Here is a 24,263-nt window from a genome sequence, read left to right as displayed (position 1 = left end):
GTTTTCAAGTTAACAGCTACATTTTACCTTTTATTTAACAGACAGACAGTGTTTTCTGTTTGAAAGAAGAACTCAGGATAAAATGTAGTATTTGTGTGTAGAATATAGCATAATATGGGCCCTTTAACAGGATAGGCTTTCAATACACTTAATTAGTACTTCTTTGCTAATGCATTAAGCCACTTTTGTCAACTTTCTGTCTACTTAAAAGGTTAGTTTAATGTTTTCAGAAGATTTCACAAAGCTAATTCGACTAATGGATTAGTCAAGGCCTGTGCAAACTTTTAAGAGCAGGACAAATAAAAGGGTTTTTGACGTAGGACTCTTAAAAACACGGGTTAGCATTTGAACAAAACAATAAGTGCAAAAGTACAAGTAGAGCAAAGTACAACATTACCAGCAGCGTGACCAGGCCAACTCTGATTTAGTTAACTTTTTAGAAGTTAAGAGTACTACTACTACTACTACTGCAAAATTATTTGTATAGCACAGTTCATCCATAAAGTAATTCAAAGTGCTTTAGAGAACATGAAAAACATTAAAATCACAATACGGAGAGTGTGACTGACTTTCTAAAGTCGTCAGGCCCGTCAACCTAATATTTGGGGCCCAGGGCAAGAAGTCTCACATGGGCCCCCTTCTAATATTAATTACTATGAAGAGGGTTCAATTCTGGGCTCATAAAACCTTGGGGCCTAGAGACAACAGAGCCCTTTGTCTACTGCACTGATAGTCGTAGTATTAGGGTTGTAAAGGTACATGTATTAATGGCGAATTGTTTTTGGTATGTGTTTACAGTCCGCCACTACATGTGCAGCTACACAGAAGGCTCGGCTCTTTAATATTCATGAGGGAACTCGTCCGTGATTGGGGTGGCAGTGTTTCCCTCAGCGCTTTAAATTTTGGGCAGTTGCCTTGACAACAGTTGCCCCCCGCCTTGACTACATCCCTCCAAACCACGTGAATCCTTGCAAAACTACAGTCGTCACCCCCTGGCCCTCACTTTTACCTTTCGTCACCCCCCCACCCCCCATAACTGCAACCTCTGTCCCAAACGAAAATATATTTTCAACAGCTGAGGACGTTGTAACTGCAGCAGATCTGCACTTACGGCAGACAATGTGGACAAGTTCATTTTTTCTGGCCAAAAAAATGAAGATTGAGTAAAACTTCATGCTGGAACTGTTAGTGCTGCGCTTTACTTTTTGAAAAGTTTTGTTTACCTTTTACAAGAAATGCACATTTTATAATATTGCATACATTTGTTGCTTATTTGAGAATCTACTTCAAATCCACTTTATTTCTATAGCACATTTTACAAACAAGCAGTTTCCAAAGTGCTGCACAGAGATCATAAAATGAAGGCCACAAAAAGGTAAATTGCTAAAATTTGATCATACCAGTCCTAAAACAATAGCAGTAAATTGTAAAATTAATTAAAGACACAAAGGATCACACCACTCACGCAGTGTTATAAGCCAGAGAATAAAAGTGGGTTTTAAGACGAGGCTGTTCGGACGGGGGTGTTCCAGAGTTTGGGGCCAGCAGCAGAGAAGCGCACTCTGCATTTATTTAATTTTCCCCTTTTGTATAATTTTAAAACAAATTATTGGTTTAATAAACACACACATAAACAACAAGCAAATACTGTACCGAAAATGAACTGAACTGTGACATCAAAACTGAGGTACGTACTGAACCGTGATTTTTGTGTACCCCTAAACCCCTAAGTAGCATAGTAATATTTTTGTTAGTTCTTCTCCTATTTCTACTCCTACTATGTCTCCTCCTCACCTCATTGGCGTTGATGCCGTTGTTGACCGACCACGTGGCCTGGAAGTACTCTAGCATTCTCTGTTTGAGCTGCTGGGGGAGGCGGTGGACTCTGATGAAGTCCTTGAGGTCCTTCATCCTGGTGTGGTAGAGGGAGCGTCGCGAGTACATGCGCTGGATAATAGCCGTCACGTTTCCAAACACCACGGCGTGCATCAAGGCTACGGAAAAATTAATGGAAAAGGATGAAGAATGTAGAGCAAGGCTGAAACAGTACAATGAAACTATAGGGTCTCTTATCTAGTCATTCAGTCTGAGATATGCAGGTCACAGGCAAATATAGGAAACTTATAGAAATATAGAACATTGTAGAATATACTAATAATGATGTCTTTCACGCTTTTGGTCTCATACAGCTCTGAATGTCATATACAAACAATGCAGAGTTTTGATTAAAGGGCCCATATTATGAAATTTTTTCATATCTGGAGTTGTGTTTTGTTTCATTCACACATGTTTAAACACACAAATCCTGCATATTTAGGCTGAGTTCTTCTCTCAAACACTACACAGCAAAAACTGGAGGGTTAAAATATTAGGGTAAAATATTTCAGAGGGTTGTTTTTTTTTAACACCAAAAGTGTTATTTTAAATATTTGAATGTTAAATGGAGGTTTGAGTTGGGGTTATTTGTCAGAGTTGATGTGCTTGAGATTAATTCAACTTCCCTTAGTGTTAATTCAACTTCCCTTAGTGTTAATTCAACTTCTTTTAGTGTTAATTAGGCTCCTCCCATTCACCACTTCAAACTCTTGTGAGAGAAGACCAGTTTGAACCAGTTTTGTACATAATTTCATCTTAAATTAACTAAAATAAACTTGTTTAGCTAAATCAAAATAACTCTACAAAGTGTTATCCGTTTACTCTCAAAACGTTAATATAACTCTGGATTTCGGGGTTAAACAGGAACTTTGGTCCAGTGTTACTTAATTAACATTTCCAAAAATGTAAAATTAACTTTAGAACAGATTGGACTCATATAAACTCTGAGAAAATGTTAAAATTGATTCTGTGAGAGTCAATTTTAACACTTCACTTTTTGCTGTGTACGTTCCACCTCGTGATGTCATGTAGTAATACAGGTGTGTTTTAAACTCCATACAACCAACACTAGAATAATTTGGATGATTTCAGCACTGGAATTGCCGATCTCTACTTAACAAAAGGTAAAAAGTAGCTGTTAACTTGACAGCTTCGTGACATCACAAGGTGGAACAAAGCATTTTGAACTTTACATTAACCTTATCCATCTTGTATTTGATTAATTATAGTGGACGTTTTAAAGCTAGAAATATCTTCAGAAACATGTATTCATATGTGTGTTCTCTTCTCCTGAAATTGTATCTGTAACTCCGGTAGCATCCATTCTGGAGATAACTTTTTAATGCCATACTGTGGAATATTCCTGGCAGAACAATAAATATCTCCAAAACAAGTGGCAGACACACGACCAGAAATGTTACATAGAGCATTTTTGATTTGCTTCATGTTTCACTGCAATATTGTCACAACTGTAATATACCAAAAATCAAAAAAAGTATTTATTTATATTTGTATGTATTTAGAAGTTAAATGCAGAGTGCGTACCTCCCATGAGCATGATGCAGATGGAAAAGACCTTCTCTGCGTCTGTGTTGGCGCACACGTTGCCGAAGCCCACACTGGTCAGACTGCTCAGGGTGAAGTACAGAGAGGCGATGTACGCGCTGGGCATGGGCGGTCCTCCCACTGAGCTGTTTATGTACGGAGTCTCCAGACGCTTCCCCAGCTCCTGCAGCCAGCCTCAAACACCATACAAAGTCTATGTTGAAATACACTGTATCAAACTGCTACTAGAACTACTGCTAGTACTACTACTGCTACTACTGTTACTGCTACTGCTTCTACTAGTACTACTGCTGCTGCTGCTACTACTACTGCTACTGCTACTACTACTACTACTACTACTACTACTACTACTACTACTACTACTACTACTACTACTACTACTACTACTACTACTACTACTACTACTACTACTACTACTGCTACTACTACTACTACTACTACTACTACTACTACTACTACTACTAGCTACTACTACTACTGCTACTACTACTACTACTACTACTACTACTGCTACTACTACTACTACTACTACTACTACTGCACTACTACTACTACTGCTACTACTACTACTGCTACTACTACTACTACTACTGCTACTACTACTACTACTGCTACTACTACTACTACTGCTACTACTACTACTGCTACTACTACTACTGCTACTACTACTGCTACTACTTGCTACTACTACTACTACTACTACTGCTACTACTACTACTACTATTGCTACTACTGCTACTACTAATACTTCTACTACTACTGCTGCTGCTACTGCTACTACTAGTACTACTATTGCTACTACTACTGCTACTACTATTACTATTACTACTACTACCACTAATACTACTACCTCTTACTCTACTCAGTACTGCTACTACTATTAGGGGCGGGAGTAATTCAGTTGTTTGAGTGTTTGTCCACTAATTTGAAGGTTGGCGGTTTGAATCGCGCTCCCATCATAAACATCACAGGTTGAGTGGTCAGATCCACTGACCCACGGGTTGGTGGTGTGATTCCAGCTCCCACAAATCAATGCTGTAGTTGTGTCTGTGTACACTGTTGTGTGAATGTGTGTGTGAATGGGTGAGTGGTTCCTTGTGGTAAAGTGCTTTAAGCCTTGAAGGTAGAAAAGCACTGTATAAAAATGTGACCATTTACCATTAAAAGTGCTACTAATACACTTAATGCTCCCACTACTATTACAACAGCTACAACTACTGCTACTTTTAATGCTACCAAGGCCACTTATACCACTATTTATGCTTCAAGTATTAAGTCAAAGTAAATCCTGAATTCTTAAAGGGTCCATATTACACCGTTTTCTGATCTATGTTATTATATAATTTCTCAATCACAAACATATCTGGAGTTGTGTTTTGTTTCATTCATGTTTAACACACAAACCCTGCATATTTAGGCTGTGTTCTTCTCTCAAACTGAACATGCTCTGTACCACCTTGTGATGTCATGTGGTAATAAAAGAAGTGCTCCACTATGTTTTTAAACACTAGAATCATCTGGATCATTTCAGCACTGGAATTTACAGTCTTTACTGAACAAAAGTAAGGTAAACAGTAGATGCTAACCTGAAAACTACTGCTTCATGACATCACAAGGTGGAACAGAGCATTGTGAGCTTTGGACATGTAGACAGACTAATAATAAAGCATTTCTCATTGTGCGAATAAAACAAAACACAACTCCAGGTATGTTTTTGTGGAGATAACCCTGACTATTCTTCTCTAATAAAAACATTGCAACAATACATTTCAAAAGCAGAGGACAAAAACAAATCCTATTATTATTTGGATCTGCAATTAAACAGAAACAACCTGACTCATAATAACTTTCTTCCCAAATGAATTAAACTTTGAAAATCGAAAATTGAATCACCACTTCATGCAAGGTTCAGCTTCGTCTAAAAAACAATTTCAAAAATTCATTAAGTTTTATAGCACTGAAAATCTTTGTCATGTGTTTGGGAATTGCAAAAATTGCGTTCATTGAAATTCTAAACAATAATTGCCCCCTCGTTTACACGTAATGTAATTGGGACATCGCAGTCCACAGTAATGGCTTTTTGGTTGTCATGAATGTTGCACCAAACATCCCCAACCGAAACTAATGGAAAAAATACATCATTATTTGAATTCGTGAGACACATGCCAAGACTTACCAATGTCCCAGGTAACGGGATCGCTGCTCTCGATCTCCTTTCGACCAATCACGTACCAGACGCAGGCCATCCAGTGAGCCAGCAGGGCGAAGGCGGACATGAGGAGTGTCAGAACCACGGCGCTGTACTGGGAATATCGATCCAGCTTCTGAAGGAGGCGGAGGAGACGGAGCAGCCGGACTGTCTTTAGTAAGTGTACAAGGGAGGTCTGGGGAACAGGTAAAAATACTATGTTTAGTTTTAGTTTCAGCTTAGTTTTGTTGAGTCCAGTATCATAGTTGCTACAGTTGGCTCAGAATAAAAAAAAGTTGAACTGCCTAAAAGAAAACAGTTAGAAAATCAAACAAAAAGCAATGTGATGCCTTATTGGATTAGTTTAGTCTTAGTTAAGTTCTGTTTAAGTTCGACCTGGTTTAGTTCTGGTTAAATCCTTGTTAAGTCCTGGTTTAGACCTGGTTTAGACCTGGTTCAGTACTGGTTTAGACTTAGTTTACTCCTGGTTAATTCCTTCCTAGTTTAGGCCTGGTTTAGTCCTGGTTCAAAAACAGTTTAGGCCTGTTTCAATCCTGATTTTGACCTGGATCAGTCCTGGTTAATTCCTGGTTTAGACCTGGTTTAGTCCTGGTTCAGTCCTGGTTTAGTCCTGGTTCAGTCCTGGCAAAGTCCTGGTTTAGATCTGGTATAGTCCTGGTTTAGTCCTGTTCAGTCCTGATTAAGTCCTGGTTTAGTCTTGGTTAATTTCTGATCAAGTCCTAGTTTAGACCTGGTTTAGTCTTGGTTCAGTACTGGTTAAGTTCTAGTTTAGACCTGGTTTAGCCCTGGTTCAGTCCTGGTTTAGACCTGGTTTAGTCCTGGTTAATTCCTGATTAAATCATAGTTTATACTTGGTTTAGTCCTGGTTAAGTCTTAGTTTAGACCTGGTTTGGCCCTGGTTCAGTTCCGGTTTAGACCTGGTTCAGTTCTGAGTAATTCTCAATTTAGACCTGGTTAATTCCTGGTTTAGACCTGGTTCAGTCCTGGTTAATTCCCGATTAAGTCCTAGTTTAGACTTGGTTTAGTCCCGATTCAGTCCTGGTTAAGTCCTGGTTTAGACCTGTTCCCATGGAAATAACTCTCTTGGAGATTCACAGTTTGGAAAGCAATCTCCAATATTATGATCTACAAAAGTTGAACTTTCTCATTATTTGTCAGATATTGGGTCCACCGACTTGCCATATTAATTTTATGGTCTAAAGTATTTTCAACCGACATCTATCACATCTTCTGGGTTGAATAATTGCACCACTTTCTGTAGCTATTATAAAAAAAACATATTTCTGCACTGACAGAGGAGGCATTGAATTTTGTCTCTTTAATCTTGGTTTCATGTAGTTAAACTTTTCAATTTTAAATGATTCTTGGGTTTCAGTCAAATTTTGCTTTCTGATTTAAAGGACTTTGTGAAGACCTTTCCCCATTTAAAAGATATAATATTTAGATTTTTACTGCCCAATCGCTATAAAAACAGAGCACCGTTGCCATAGCTTGAAACCCAAAACCAAAGAAATGAATCACACACACACATGCGTATATGCCAAGTCTGATGATCTCACCACTGTGATGTTGAACGCGTACAGAAGGTCAAAGGGCAACGCGGCGATCAGGTCAACAAAGAACCAGGTAGTGCAGTAATGAATGTAGATCGAGCGGGGATTGTAGACCACCTGACCCGACTGACTGACGTAGGTTGTGCGGAAATTTAAAATGATATCTGTGAAGAAAAAAAGAAGTGAGAAAGAACATTCATGAGTCAGAACATGATTATAAAAAATAGGTCTTCATCAATCGACACTTTGAATTTCTTGCTGTACGTGACGCCATTTGGTCACTGATACTTTGGGACACCATGATTATTGTGATTATAAAGAACTCATGAGGAACTTAGAAGCAAAAAATTTGGTCTTTTCAATTCAGTTATTAGTACAAAAAGGTATAGAGAACAGTAACTACCCTTCCTATAATCTTATTAAAGTGCGACAAAGGACTTAAAGGTGCATTGTGTAACTTTTCTAGTGGAGGGTCTGTCAAATACTTTTCTCCATGAAGACATTATTGCTTTGTCTGGAATGTTTCACAGTATGGATAAATCTTTCTATCTTCATGGAGACTCAACCAGACCAAGTTACAGGTCAGATCTGTGGAGAGGCGACCACACTCACAGTCATAATGCCCGTTTTTCTAGGTAGTTTTTGAGCTATAAAACCACCTGTAATTGAATACATTTAAGGCAGAGCTGCTTAATATCATACATTAACAGTGACAGACCCCAACCAAAAAGTTACATAGTGCATCTTTAAAGCTACCGCCTGTAAGCTTATTCGATTTAAAAAAAAAATTTCACTAGTAGATGGCAGATGTAAAACCTGCTCCACCCTCTCATTGCCTCTGGTTTTCTTCTGTTAAACAAAAGCTGGCACACTATCAGACGGCAGTGGCGTAGAAAGCCTCTAGTGGTGATATGTGAGAATACATCAGGGGCGGGTCAGCCAGTCTAATTACCGATGGTAGCTTTAATTCATAATTCAAACTGATTATTAAGAATGATTTGAGCTTTGTAACTATAAAAAATAAAAAATACCCTAACTCTTTACCCCAACCCTTTAATTAAGTTATTAAAGCTAATTAATTGTTTAAAGTGGTAGCAAAAAGTAAATGTAAAGTACTTTTTTCATAAAGATGTTTACATATTCAAGGGATAATTTATTAGAAAGTGTGAATAAAATTGCATTAAAGGTGCATTGTGTAACTTTTCTAGTGGAGGATTCGTCAAATGCTTTTCTCCATGGAGATGTTACGGCTTTGTCTGGAATGTTTCACAATATGCCATTAAACCTTTCTGTCTTCATGGAGAGTAAACCAGACCAAGTTACAGGTCAGATCTGTGGAGAGGTGACCACACTCACAGTCAGAATACCTGTTTTTCTAGGTGTTTTTGATCTATAAAACTACCTGTAATTGAATAAATGTAAGGCAGAGCTGCTTAATATCATACATTAACAGTGACAGACCCCAACCAAAAAGTTACATAGTGCATCTTTAAAGCTACCGCCTGTAAGCTGATTCGATTTTTAAATTTTTTTTCACTAGTAGATGGCAGATGTAAAACCTGCTCCACCCTCTCATCACCTGTGGTCTTCTTCTAATTATGGATGGTAGCTTTAATTCATAATTCACTGATTCAACTGATTATTAAGAATGATTCGAGCATTGTAACTATAAAAAAATACCCTAACCTCAACCCTTTTAAAATTATTAAGTTTAATTATTAAGTGGTACCAAAAAGTAAATGTAAAGTACTTTTTTACTTGGCTGTTCATAACTAACATTAACTAAACTTATTATTACAAAATTTAGATTTCATAGACTTTTCTGATGGAGGGTTCTTTTTTTTTTTTACATTTCTATCTTCACGGAAACCAAACCAGGCCAAGTTACAGGTCAGAATGCCTGTTTTTCTAGGGATTTTTGAGCTATAAAACCACTTGTAATTGAATAAATGTAAGGTAGAGCTGTTTAATGTCATACTGTGGAACATTCGAAGCAGACCAATGACATCTCCACAGAAACGAGAAGGTGACGAACCCCAACCGAAAAGTTACATAATGCACCTTAAAGGATGTTACCAGACACGAATAATAGTAACTCTAAAATGCAATACATCAACAGCCTTTATGAACCAAATATCCATGTAAAGTGCAGTTTCAACACTGAACATAAAGCAGCACAAAGTGGGCGATGTGTCTTGCCAGAGGACACAACAGTGTGTTCTAGAGTCGACGTTGAATCACCAACCTCGAGCATTCACTCTACCACTGAGTCACTGCTGGAGATGCTCAAAGCCTATAGACATGTTGATAACACTGCAACTACAATAAAACAAGCAAGTAGACTGAGAACGATTCAGGCTTAATAAGTAGAGTTCATTAATACACAAACCCTAACCTCTTAATTAGATCATTCCTAAGACTAAATCACTCTTCTTAATTAGATGTGTGTTTGTTATTTGTTAGAGGTGCATTGCATAACATTCTCGGTCTGGTGGAGGGTTCGTCAAATGCTTTTCTCCATGGAGATGTTTTTGCTTTGTCTGGAATGTTTCACAGTGTGATATTAAACCTCTCTATCTTTCTATTCTATGGAGACCAAACCAGACCAAGTTAAAGGTCAGATCTGTGGAGAGGCGATCCCGCTCACAGTCAGAATGCCGGTTTTTCTAGGCATTTTTGAGCTAGAAAATCACTTGTTATTGATAAAGTGTAAGGTAGAGCCAAAACCTGTATGAATGAGCTGACTGGACACGTCACAGCAACGTCACGTGACCACTCTGAAGAAGACCACTAGTGCTCAGTCGAAACGGACAGATATGAAAACAAACCCTTGGCAAGTCAACGCAGCACAGTGAGTGAGTTGACATGCACATCAGTATCAGTTATGATCAAGTTTTTTGAGTATCCCGCTCCTGGTTTAGTCCTGGTCCAGTCCTGGTGTAGTCCTCCTGGCGATCGGCTCTGTGGTTGCGGCATGTATATATTTATAATCCGCTAATAAGGCGTAGGTTCAGTCCTGGTTCAGTCCTGGTTTAGTCCTGGTTTAGTCCTGGTTCAGTCCTGGTTCAGTCCTGGTTCAGTCCTGGTTCAGTCCTGGTTCAGTCCTGGTTCAGTCCTGGTTTAGTCCTGGTTTAGTCCTGGTTTAGTCCTGGTTTAGTCCTGGTTTAGTCCTGTTTAGTCTATCCTGGTCCAGTCTTGGTGTAGTCCTCCTGGCGATCGGCTCTGCGGTTGCTGCGTGTATATATTTATAATCTGCTAATAAGGCATAGGTTCAGTTCCTGGTTCAGTCCTGGTTTCAGTCCTGGTTCAGTCCTGGTTCAGTCCTGGTTTAGTCCTGGTTCAGTCCTGGTTCAGTCCTGGTTTAGTCCTGGTCCAGTCCTGGTGTAATCCTTCTGGTGATTGCCTCTGCGGTTGCTGCGTGTATATATTTATAATCTGCTAATAAGGCATAGGTTCAGTCCTGGTTCAGTCCTGGTTCAGTCCTGGTTCAGTCCTGGTTCAGTCCTGGTTTAGGCCTGATTTAGTCCTGGTTCAGTCCTGGTTTAGCCCTGGTTTAGCCCTGGTTCAGTCCTGGTTCAGTCCTGGTTCAGTCCTGGTTTAGCCCTGGTTCAGTCCTGGTTCAGTCCTGGTTCAGTCCTGGTTTAGCCCTGGTTCAGTCCTGGTTCAGTCCTGGTTCAGTCCTGGTGTAGTCCTGCTGTAGCCCTGGTTCAGTCCTGGTTCAGTCCTGGTGTAGTCCTGGTTTAGCCCTGGTTTAGTCCTGGTTCAGTCCTGGTGTAGTCCTGGCGATCGGCTCGATGGCTGCGGCCTGTATATATTTATAATTCACTAATGAAGTGTAGGTTCAGTTCTGGTTCAGTCCTGGTTCAGTCCTGGTTTAGTCCTGGTTCAGTCCTGCTGTAGTCCTGGTGATCAGCTCAGCAGTTGCGGCGCATATATATTTATATTCCGCTAATGACACAGTGTAGATTTTCTTGTCCTGGTGTTTGTGGCTCTAAACGAAGGAGAATTCCACCCACACGGTTTATCCTCAGCATGTTACAAATCATCCATCCTACTGTGTGCGATTGGACTAATGGGCTGTTGGATTATTGTGGATTTGGACCAATGGGCTGATGGAACGAATTACATATTGTGGGTATGAAATAGTAATTGGAGACCACAATTTATTATCTTTTTTTTTTTTTTTTTTTTGCGTACGTCATCAGGTGGGCTCCCTATCATTAGACTAAGGTAGAACTGTTTAATGTCATATGCCGTATCCATAGAAACAAGCAGGTGACGGACCCCCAACCAAAAACTTACACAGTGCACCTTTAAAGCGCATATAGTGTAGTTATTATAAAGTGGTAGCAACAACTTTTGTATCAGTATTTCACATTTTAATGCTTAAAAATATGTATGGAATTTATGTTCTTTTGCTACACTTTCACTTTCCTTTTGAAGAATTGGATTAGTTGTCTCGCGCCTTAGCCTGCTGACAACTTTGTACACTGAAATATTCTGAAAATGAAATATAGCAGAGAAGTTGACATCAACACCGCCCCAAAGACGATTACAGATTACAGAAGTTTGCTCTATACTGTAAGTAGTTTCATTTTGAATTGACAGTGACAAAGTTATTTCCCTGGAGTATTTTTACAATCTAATGTGTAAAAGGTGCGTGCTCCTTCCGCGAGGACTCTCAAACTTTATTAAATACGTCAACAGCAGAACAGCGGATGAGGAATGTGCGATGACACCCAAACGAAGTGGGGAAAAGTGAGAGGGAGAATCTAAATATTACTCTGACTGGGGGCATCAGACGCACGCCGAGGCAAAGAAGGAAGTAGAAGCAGTGTGAACAATCAACACGTCTGTATCACAGCATTTCAGGGCAAACGCTGGGGAACTCTGGGTAAACGGATGGAGGAACTATGAGCTAGTATAGAAAATCGGGTCATAATTGATACTAAAACCTGTATCCAAACTACAGTGGATACTCTTCTGAGCAGGTATCCATACTAAAAGTGACATTCACAGGACAGAAATGAACCGTTGGCAATACATATAAGACGATTACAAATCCAATCTTTATCTTTCATGAACCAACCAAACCTTGAAACACTGACATTTTATGATTTAGTCGACCTTTACACTTTGTTTAAAGTAAACAACAATCTTTTGTCAAGATCATTACAGAATATGTTCAAAATCTGAAATAGCCGATCGAGCTCAGAGGTACGGCCATGTTTAGCAAAAAGAAAATGAGAACAAATATTTTGTATCTCTGTTAAAGGAGTGGACCTCTGGAACAACTGAACAGAGGACCTAAAACTGTGCACCGCTCTCTTCCAGTTTATAAAGAAGTTTAAATGTTTAACTCTGGGCAGATACATGAAATATGAGAGTTAGTTTGTGCTGTAGGACTTTGTTGTACTGTTACTCATTTGTTTGTTCCCTCTCGCTGTATTTATGATGATGAACTGGTGTTAAGATGACGCTCTGACAAAGGAGTAAAGGGTAAAAGCATAAGCTCAAGCTTCAGTCTACACCTTTTCAGTCAGTGTATGTTAAAGATGAATATACGTGTGACCGGAATAAATTTAATCAATCAATCAAATCAGACCTTTCCTGAATACCTTTAGAATGATCTTGAGGTGCAGAAGAGCACAAAGACAAAGAGATATTAATTCCACTACACAATTTTGACCTCTCTTCCAGCTCAGTTTAAACTGTAGCTATTCTGGTCTGCGCTGTTATTGTCTCTTCCTCAATGTTAAACTCAAAATACAAAATTGAGTTTAAAAAAAAAAAAAAAAAAAACATCTTCAGGAGCCTGTGATAAATTCCAGTGTTCATGGTCCTGTTTAGGTGTTTCATTTCCAACTAGTTTGTCGTTGTAATGTTATTTGAGAGGAGCTTGTTTAACAATAAAAAAATCATCCTCCTGTTGTGGTTCCTGTTAAATCAGTTCTTTATGGTCAGTACTACTACTACATATGTGTGTGAACTGTGGGATTTTCTGTGCTTACAAAAATGAAGACAAAACACAGAAACAGACTAAATTCTGCGTCTGATCTGCTGCTGCTCTCTCCTCTTGCACCTCGGACTGGAACAAGCTACAAAAACATCGACAGGCCAACATTTCTATCTCATTAGAAATGTTGAAATGTTAAGACCTGTTTTGTACAATTTTATTGACTATTTTTCTCCAATATTGCTGGTTCAATTGAATGTTGAAAAGATAAAGAAATGGGCTACATTTAATGTCCAAATAAGCGACTTATGGATCCTTTTATTGCTGCTTCAGTGATTGTTTTTCATTGTTTAAAACTTGAGTAATAAGTCAACAATAAAATATCCTCATTAATGTTCAATAATCGTTAAATCCACCTTCATTTTTTTTTACTTACGAATGATGTCTATTGACTTGGGTCGCGAAGGTTTGTGACTATAAAAAGAGAATTTTGTCAACATCAACTGCCAAGTTTCAATAGTAAATATATTCTATTGTATTCTGTTGTATATGAAAAAGTACAGTATATAGCCAAGTCAATGATACTAGAACAAAAGTGTTTTAATTGTATGTCATGAATAATTCTTCTAAGTGAAGCCTGTAATTACTAAAACAACACATTTAGGTTGTGCAAGAAAAATGACGTAACAGTGAATTCGGTGCATTATTCATTCATTTCGTGCGAGATGGCAGCCATTTCTGTATCTACTCTCTCCGGAAGTCACGCTGATTTATTCATGTCAAGGGGAGTGTCTTGCCAAACAGCAAATGAACCACCAATTTCGAGGTTAGTAGGTAAAAGTCACTATCACCAACTGAGTCGCTTTCACCAAGTGTGTGCCCACTACCTTTGAATCTAAATGAAAGAATTGAACACGTTGGCATATTACATCACATATCCTTTTAGCGTTTTCTCTGATTCTGATTAACACCCCCTTGACTCTGGGGTTTATCTTTGAATGTGATAATTTCCTTGTCAGACAATTCAAATTCAAAACTATAAATAAACAAAAGAAAAATCTCACCTTTTTGTATAGAACTGTCAGGTTTTAGGTCTATGCGTTGCTTTTTTTGGAGCAGTGAACTACACATCCCATGATCCTTTGCTCTGTGTCCCATATTGAACTTCCTGCCTAATTCCCACTTTGTCTGAATAGTTTGAAGTAGAATGACAACCAGGTGGGTAAGGTCACCAAAAATTGTAAGCCTATTCAAGTACTGTAATGGGTGTTGGAAAAAAAATATTCAAATAGGAATAAAAGTAATGGGTGAGACTCAAGAAAATGTTTTTTTGTTGTTTTTTTTTTTCAATTTGATTAATGTAACAAGTACAAAACATTTTTAAAATAACAAAATCTGGTAGGACAGACCACAAAAATGAAAAAAAAAAAAAAATCAACATCATATTTGGAAGAGAAATCAAGATAAATTTGTTCTCTGTATTTGATCCATGGAGCAACCTATTAGGAGTAGTCTCTAGATTTTGCCTGCTTGTTTCCATGGAGATGTTATTGCTTTACCTGGAATGTTCCATGGTATGACATTAAACATATCTATCTAGCATTTATTTATTACAGGTGTTTCTATTGCTCAAAAATACAATAATTTCTTCTGCGAACAGAGTTGCTTCTCCACAGATCTGAACTTTAATGTAGAATAGTGCTGTAACCTCTATACTGTGGAACATTCTAGACCATTGTTTCCCAAAGACTGGTCACTACCCTCAGGTGGGTCACAAAAATTTTTTTTGAGGTCGCCTTGTCACGATCTGGATGTAAAGTTCTGACACTTGAGAGACCTGGTGAGTCCGTAAATATGTTCTCATCATTCTGGATCAGCATTTCATCAGACTATCCTGTCCTCAGTAGGGTCGGTATTTCTCTGCTTATTCCTTTCACTGCTACATATATGTGTGAATTGGGATTTTCTGTGCTCACAAAAATGAAAATAAAGCACAGAAACAGACTGCTGCTGCGCTCTCCTCCTACACCCTGGACTGGAACGCTCTACAAAAACACAGACAGACCCACCTATCTCATTCAAAATGTTGAAATGTTAAGACATGTTTTGTATAATTTCTAATCTTTTTGTAATTATTTTATTGACTATTTTGTTCCAATATTTCTGGTTCAATTGAATGTTGAAAAGAAAAAGAAATGGGCTACACTTAACGTCCAAATAGGCAACTTATGGATCCTTTTACTGCTGATTCAATGTTTTTTATTATTTAAAACTTGAGTAATAATAATTGTTCAGAGAGACACGATCACTCAGTCAGCAATAAAATATCCTCATTAATGTTCAGTAATGGTCAAGTCCACTTCTATTCTGTGATTTATAAATAATGTCTGTTGACTTGGGTTGCAAAGGTTTGTGACTTTTAAAATATGAGTCCCCAGAAAAAATGTTTGGGAAACACTGATTTAGACAAAGCAATAACATTTCCATGGAGACAACTCTTCTGATGGAGGGTCCGTCAGATGTTTTTCTCCATGGAGATGTTATTGCTTTGTCTGGAATGTTTCACAGTACCTTTCTATCACCATGGAGACCAAACCAAACCAAGTTACAAGTCAGATCTGTGGAGAGGCAACTTCGCTCACAGTCAGAATGTTTGTTTTTCTAGGTATTTTTGAGCTATTAAGCCACCTGTTATTAAATACATGTAAGGTAGAGCTGTTTAATGTCATACTGTGGAACATTTCAGGCAGAGCAATGACATATCTATAGAAACAAGCAGGTGATGGACCCTCCACCAGAAAAAGTTACACTATGCACCTTTAAAGCCACAATATGTAACGTTTTAACCAAAAAATAGACTAAAATAGATAGTTATTTTTCATCTTGGCTGTGTTCTTTGCACTGGACAAAATGTATCCAATAAACAGAGACTGTGTATGGCTCTTTCTAAAACTTGAGTAATACTAATTGTTCAGAGAGACACAATCACTCAGTCAACAATAAAATATCTTCATTAATGTTCAGTAATGGTTAAATCCACCTTTATTTTTGTGATTCACGAATAATGTTTATTGATTTGGGTCGCGAAGGTTTGTGACTTTTAAAATATGGATCCTCAGAAAAAAAAGCTTGGGACAAAACAATAACATGAAGACGCGAAGACAAGCAAATGAAGGACCCTCTAGAAATGTTACACAGTGCGCCTTTAAAGCTTTTGTCAATTATAGACTGTCATAAGTAAGTTCTATTGTTTTGTTTTGTTTACTCAGGCAAATAAAACTACTACTTCCCACCTCTGATGACCATTATGAAACAAGACAAACATCCATCTCCATGAAATTACCAGGCAGTAAAGTGTCTATTATTAACAGGATCATTTGCATAATTACCCAGAATGAAGAGGACCTCCACGGCGATGTCACTGGCCATAGTTCCTTGGCTGACCTGCGTGTGGCGCTCTTGGTCGGGGTCGTGGTTCACGAAGCTCACGTCATAGGGAACAGTCACCGCCACGTAGAAAGTGGCCAGGAGGATGAGCCAGTCCCACAGGGCTTTGGAGATACTGTAGTGAAGAAGGATGAAGCGGGACTTCTTCACCGCGGCAACCTTGTACTCAGGTAAAGACGGCTTCTGGAACATGTTCTGGAAATGCAGAGATACGTGTGAAGTCAAAGTTTGTGTGATAATTTGCAGAAGAAAATTAAATACATAATCCAATCAGTGTATGAGTTTCATTATATTACACTGTGAACCTGAACGTTCATAGTAATAAAATAGATTAAGTTGTGTATACTCAAAGTTTTAGAAATAGTCCTACTAACTTAATTATGTCAAGTTCTTCTTTTTGACTAATTTTAACTAATATTTTTTGATTAAAGGGAACTCTTGTGGGTATAAGTGAACATAACTTAAAAACATAGATGAGGTACAACTGAGGTACAAGTAGCAAGTCCAACCTTTTAATTTCTGGAAGATTGTGACTTTTAATTTCATCAACTTATAATTATAATTTAACTTATAATATAATAATTGTGGCAATCGATTACCTCAGTTTTTTTTTAGTTCTGGTAACTTATTCAGGTTTACAGTGTATAGTGCAACATTTCTGAGGCAAGTCCAGCATATCTGTATTTTACACTGAAAAAAATCAGACCGGTGCTCACTTCCTTTGCCGTGTCTTGTCCAGTCATATTTATTTATTTCAGTGACGCATGTGACATGAGGGATCTCATTGGTTACTTTTCATTTATCACAACAACAACAACAACAACAAATTTCTCTCACCTCACATTTAGTGCTTCACTCATTTATTCTGCAAAAATTGACAATGTTTTTCAGTCCCTTGTAATATTTTCTTTTCCTTTATTTTTTTCCCTTGAAATCAACTATATTTCTTTTGATCAAAGACTGTATTTTTTTAACTATAAGGTGCACTGGATTATAAGGCGCATTAAGCAAAACAAACAGACGACACTTGAGACTGATCCCTTAACCCAGGCATCCACGATCTATTGGCAGATCGTGGCGTAATTCGCCCGGCGTTGCCTCCCTGTCTTGGTGAATGTGTGTTATGAATGTGAATGTGGGTGGATAAATTAACCTTGGTTTTTTTTTTTTACTTCCTAAGAGAAGAAGACTCAAATATACGTTGAGTAATTATGTGTTTAATGCAGCTTTGTGCACATTTGTTTACATTTTTACAGAAACTAAACTTAAAACCACATGGCTCATTTGCATAAACTCTAAGCTCTGAAAAAAACAGCTCGCTCCTTGTGCACTGATGTGGTTCAGCTTCTGTTGGACTAAAGGACACGACTCAGTAGAACATATGTATTCTTTCTGTGGTAGAGGATGTGCTGCGGATGGTGAGTCTGTTCTGTGCTTCTATCGCCTTGGAGATGGTTCATGTTAAACATTTCAGAGATTATAAGTCTGCAGATCAAACACATAGACCGTATATATGAACAGGAATGGACATATATTCTCTGTAGCATTTCATTGATGTCACAAATGTCAATGCAGAACTGTACTTGCCCTTTACTCCGCGAGGCTCCTGACATTTTGACAGAGGTCAGTAAGCACAACCACAATTCGTACATAAGGCGCAATGGATTATAAGGCACACTGTCGATTTTTGAGAAAATGAAAGGATTTTAAGTGCGCCTTATAGTCCGAAAAATACATAAATGGACATAAGCTGAACCCTGAAGTTTTACACTCACTTTTTTTTTTTTGTAACGGCTGAAGTGAGCTCATCAAAATGTTCGTATTAACCCGCTCTACATGATCCTGGTTTTTTTAGTTTATTTTATTTTGTCTGTTCATAAATTCCTATTCGTAATATGAAACTCAACTCCAAATTCGCTCCTATAACTGCTATCCTAGTGAGCTTCATTTGACTGGAGCCTAACGCTATGGACTTCTTTAGACAGTTTATGGTTTTGATACAAACGAACCATGTGTATCCCTGACTGGCTAATCCACCTGTCAATCGCTTCTATCGGAAAAGTGACCAGACTCACATCTTCGTAAAGTAAACGTGTACTGTATTTTCCAGGCTATTAGAAGCGCTCTTAAGTAGGGGTGTGCAAAAATATCGGAATATCGATATATCGTATCGTTTAATATGATGATACAGTATCGATATCGTGGGCTGCCGTATCGATACATCACCAAGAGTATTTTTAGGTGTGTTTTACTAAATTATTTTGTTACAGTGCTACATTTTTGTTGCTTGTGGAGTGAAAGGAAACTCATTTATGCGACACATTTGACATTTTTACTGTTTTGAGGATTAAAATGTTTGGGTTTCATATGAACTTTTCACAAGAAGTGATTTAACAAAGCCTTTTAGTGTCAGAGCCACGATTTAGCCTTTATTTTTTATTGAACCGTATCGAATCGATTTGAAATATATCATATCGAATCGAAAGTGCACTGTATCGAGATATGTATCGTATCGTGGCCTGTGTATCAAGGTATGTATCGTATCAGCAACTCCTTAATGATACCCAGCCCTACTCTTAAGCCTCCAACCCCATCAAAAAACGACCATGCATCCCGCAATCCAGAGCGCAATATACACGAATCCACTCGGGTGTCCCAGCACGACTTCAGTAAACTACAAAGCCGCACCACCCGCAGAACACGCAAACACACACGGAGCAGACAGCGACCGAACAGCGAAACAAACCCGCAACCAGGCTCATCACTCCACGCCGACGAGGAACAGAACGGAGGAACGAACCGAAAAAGTGAGTCCAATGTGCCTTTCTGAGCCACAACTGAACAACTGAGTCACTGCGAACACACCAACAATCCCAGACAGCACCCTCCCTACACCCCACAACTGAACAAAGCCCAGAGTCACCGTGAACGTGCCAAACAAAGTCCCACTGACCCATCACACTGTTGTGTTTCTGTTAAAGTCCGGTGCGGTTTATTTGTGAAAAAAGTTTGAAAATAGACCATTTAATGACAGTGCGCCTTATAATCCAGAGCGACTAATAGCCCGGAAAATACGGTAATCTGGATCCCATGGCAAGAACAACAGAGATTAAAACAACTTTATATTTGTCATTCATTTATTTACCACAAGGAAATAAGTCAGTGTCAGTGTGTATCTTCAGTTGTTTGTATTTAGCTTCTTGCCGACCCCGCCTCGTATGCTTGTTTACTTCCCGTAGTCGGGTCTAGTGAACCATTCCCGTCCATACAAAGTAATTGCCTTCGCTTTTGAGTCGGCTCGCAGCTCGCTGGTTTTGAAGCGACGGTTTGTGGTTAATCCTCCCCATATACTCCATCACCTAATTGGGCCGTTTGAACCCTCTCTGTCAATATCACAAGTGGGTCATTACAAAGCTGTTAATTAGAAGAGAAGGACCAGTCACCAAGCACACGTCAAAGCGGGAAATCCCTCTTTAATTAGGAGCCGTACTGGAGGCAGCTTCATTTAGATTTAATGTAAATGTCAACAGGGTGCTTATGTGTTCACAGTCAGGACGGTTAGCCTTGTAAAGAGTATGGATAATGAAAAATACATTGATCACCAGCCGTAACATTATAACCACATATTCACAATGATAATGAGATTGTATTTCTCTTAGAGGGGTTAGTATATGGAACAATCTGAGTGATGATTTTAAAAAGTCTAACACTGTAGAAGCCTTTAAAAAAAACAGTACAAAGCATTATGTTTTGAAAGATATAGAGCTCTGGAATGAATGAATTATGCATTAAATTTTGTTAGTTTTAATTTATATTTTGTCCTATATATTCAGTAAGTCATAAGTGAAATTGTAAACGCAAGCTTGCTGTTGTTTCTTTCTTGGAATTCTGTCATTGTTTAAAAGGGTTTGGCATTATAAATACTTTTTACTTCAGCCTAAACCCTTTCGGTCATGATCCATGGGGTTGTAGTCTATGTTTTGTTTTGTTTTGTAGTGCTGCAAAATGACCGAATAAAAACTGCAGGCCATGTAGCAAGAGAAAAATTAAATTCTGTCAACTGAACAAAAGAACTGAAGAAGTAAGTGAAGCTTTTCTTGGACTGGAGTACCACAGACTGTATAAAAACATTAACTCAAATGAAGCTTGTGGTGCTGGTGGTTACAGAGGTGAATTTGGAGTCAGGTTCTACATTATGAATAGGATTTTTTTTTTTTTTGACTGACAAAACAGCTAAATAAAACACCGGGATCATGTAGAGTGAGTTAATGTGAACATTTTAAGATCAAAACGACGAGGTTCACAGCAGCAGTTACAGAGAGAGGAGAGACAGTATTCCAGTGTAAGTCAGTGGGAGTCAGGGTAGTCTGTAGGAGCCAGAAGAGCCCACATGTGAACTTCCAATTTGGAAAGCAGCGGTTTATAATTATAATCATGCGCCATCGGCCACTCTGACCACCACCAGCACTCACGCACACAACACTTTCATACTAGGCAATATGGGTGAAGGGTCTTGCCTAAGGAGACAAGGACAGTTTTTACAACTGACACCCCACTGTGGCATCTGATTTTCCCAGTGGTCTCCCATCCATGTACTAACCAGATCCAGCCCTGCTTTGCTTCTGAGATCTGACAGAAGGTGGTCAAACCGGCTTGGTGGTCATACATTTATATTTTGTCTCTTATATATTCAGTAGGCCAGGGTCATAAGTGAAATTGTAAATGCAATCTTGCTGTTCTTTCTCTCTTGGAATTCTGTCATTGATTAACAGGGTTAGGCATTATAAGTACTTTTTACTTCAGCCTAAACCCTTTTGGTCATGATCAATGGGGTTGTAGTCTATGTTTTGTTTTGTTTTGTTTTGTAGTGCTGCAAAATGACCAAATAAAAACTACTACTGCTATATTAAAGGCCATGTAGCAAAAGAAAACTTCAATTCTGTCAACTGGACAAAAAAACTGAAAAAGCAACTGAAGCGCTACCTGGACTACTGAGAGATTATACAGACATCTAAAAGTACATTTGAGCAAAATTTGTGTTGCCCAAGTACCACAGACAATATAAAAAAGTGAACTGAAGTGAAGCTTGTGATGCTGGTGGTTACAGGAGCGAATTTGGAGCCAGGCCCTGTATTATAAATAGGATCTTTTCGACGGACAAAAGAGCAAAATAAAACACCAGGATCATGTGGAGCGAGTTAATACGAACATTTTAAGATCAAAACGACGAGGTTCACAGCAGCAGTTACAGAGAGAGGAGAGACAGTATTCCAGTGTAAGTCAGTGGGAGTCAGGGTAGTCTGTAGGAGCCGGAAGAGCCCACATGTGAACTTCCAATTTGGAACGCAGCGGTTTATAATAATAATCATGCACCATCAGCCACTCTGACCACCACCAGCACTCACACACACACACACACACCAGTTTCATACTAGGCAATGTGGGTGAAGGGTCTTGCCTAAGGATACAAGGACAGGTTTTTTTTTTGTAACTTTTCCCAGCAATCTCCAAGTACTAACCAGATCCGGTCCTGCTGAGCTTCTGAGATCTGACAGGATTAAAGGTTGTATGGAGGATTTTTTTTTGTTTCAAATTGTCAATGATAGCATTATAGAGGTGCAGTAGCCTTGTAATTATGATGACCAAAAAAAAGAGAATAAAAATTCATCAACTCTGGACGTGGTGGGGCTAAACATTTGCCAATAGATAACGACACTGCCTCGTTATCTGTTAGCTGACAGACTGTCAATCAATCTCCCTACGTTTCTAGCGTAACTGACTTGCCTGCGCGCCGCCGGTACGTGGTTTACATACGCCTGTCACGCAGTCCACAGACGCAAGACGCACAGACGCTGTTTACTCCACCAACGCAACAGTTCTTAGCGGCTTTTTTTTTACCTATATCTTCCTCGCAGTTCGCACAAAGTTTGTTGCAATGGCGACAAGAATCCAGGAGCAGTTAGCCGCAAAAGAAAGTCCGTTTTTGAGGTCGCTGAAAGAAGAAGACAAGGGGAAAAGCAGCGAAGCCAAACTAAGGTGATTCTTGAAGATTCATTCCAGCGATGGCGCAACTGAAGCAGACGCAGGGTCTAAAGACTGATGCACTGGTCGACAAATTACTCCTGGACAGGTCACTTCTGCTTATTATGAAAATGTACTTTATTTCCAAGAGCTAGACAAACGTTTTTCAGGACACGAAAGCGATATCCTATGTCTGAAAACGTAATTTTCAAGGCAAAGAAAGAGTCCGCTTGCTGCTGCGTGTTGTAGCTAAGTTCATTCGCACTGAATCTCCGTGCAACCTTCTCTGCACCCCTTTCCTGCTCCTGTCCCCGCTGCCCGTTCCGCTCTTCCCCCTGCTCCTCACTTCTCCGGGCACGGAATCTCCGCGCACCGCTCCCCTCTCCTCCTCTCTCCTCTCCCTACTCCCTGCTCCGCTCTTCTCCCTGCTCCTCACTTCTCGTCCGCGAACGAAATGTCCGCACACCCGCTCCCCCCGCTCCTCACTTCTCCGTCTTGCCTAACCAACACTGTAGTTAGTTGTTTACAAGTCATGTGCAGCACCGGCTGTAAACAAACCTGTTTCTGGCGTAAAGAGGAGGCGGGAGGAGGCGTTTCTACGTAGGAGCTGTAGGGGAGGGGGGGTGGTTTCACGCATGCGCAACATTTGAAAAAGGACAAACAGTCGCTGGATTTCTCGTTCCTTGGAAAATCCTCTATACAACCTTTAAGCTTTGGCCACGAACAAGCCGGTATGGCCACAAGCAGCTCCTAAGGCCAAAACTTGTGTATAAATATTCATTGATTATTGCCTGCTGTTTGCATATAATCATTAAAGGCTTAACTGTCCTATAATCAGGAAGTGAAAATTCGCATGCTAGTTGTTGTTTGCTTTACTGCCAGGGCATACCTCTGCACCGGTCTATGAGAGATGTGAACAGCTCTGATAAACTCATTACGGTGAATTAGGATGCTCTGAATGTATGAGGTACAGTAAGTGATTTAATAGCTCCGTCACCAGGGGCTGTGGATGAAGCCGGCTTTTGTTCAGTCTAGTGTAGAGCATTTTTCTTTTGGGAAATAAAAATGTTTGAGCTTGGTCTCTAAAAGAAATGAAATCAACTAAACTCTGACGAAACTGGGCGGTCCTCAAAAAGAAGTTACTATCTGGAAAACAAGATGAGAAAAACACTTCAAAATATAAACCCTGATAGTTTATATTTTGTGAAGTAAATTTTTAAGTAAATTAATGAATTCTGAAAGCATTTTACTTAATAAAATATATTTTCTGGTCGACTAAAACTATGGCTTTTGTTGACTTGGTGCACTGTGTAACTTTTCTGATGGAGAGTCTGTCAGATGTTGTTGCTTTGTCTGGAATGTTTCACAGTGTGATATTTAACCTTTCTATCATCATGGAGACCAAACCGGACCAAGTTACAGGTCAGATCTGTGGAGACTTGAGAGGCAACTCCACTCACAGTTCGAATTCTTGTTTTAGGCATTTTTGAGCTATAAAACCATCTGTAATTTAATAAATGTAAGACAGAGCTTTTTAATGTCATACTGTGGAACATTTCAGGCAAAACAATGACATATCCATAGAAAGAAGCAGGTGACGGACGCTCCAAAAGAAAAGTTACACAGTGCACCTTTA

At 39.0% G+C, this 24,263-nt stretch overlaps 1 protein-coding gene across 1 annotated transcript in view; it reads right to left on the bottom strand.

The window, feature by feature from the left end:
• kcnh4a (potassium voltage-gated channel, subfamily H (eag-related), member 4a) overlaps positions 1-24,263 on the bottom strand; it is a 55,626-nt gene that overhangs the window by 13,967 nt on the left and 17,396 nt on the right. The window contains exons 5-9 of the mRNA XM_020926218.2: positions 16,549-16,801; positions 7,210-7,367; positions 5,618-5,825; positions 3,421-3,615; positions 1,795-1,994 (exon numbers count right to left, since the gene is read on the bottom strand). Of these exons, the coding sequence (XP_020781877.1) occupies positions 1,795-1,994; positions 3,421-3,615; positions 5,618-5,825; positions 7,210-7,367; positions 16,549-16,801 (1,014 nt within the window). The remainder of the gene's footprint in view (positions 1-1,794; positions 1,995-3,420; positions 3,616-5,617; positions 5,826-7,209; positions 7,368-16,548; positions 16,802-24,263) is intronic.

Source organism: Boleophthalmus pectinirostris, unplaced genomic scaffold, assembly GCF_026225935.1.
Source record: "Boleophthalmus pectinirostris isolate CB_2022bp ecotype Guang Dong unplaced genomic scaffold, ASM2622593v1 HiC_scaffold_17, whole genome shotgun sequence".
NCBI classification, from domain to species: domain Eukaryota; kingdom Metazoa; phylum Chordata; class Actinopteri; order Gobiiformes; family Gobiidae; genus Boleophthalmus; species Boleophthalmus pectinirostris.
The sequence above is the reverse complement of the archived record's forward strand: the minus strand, read 5'-3'. Positions and strand labels throughout refer to the sequence as shown.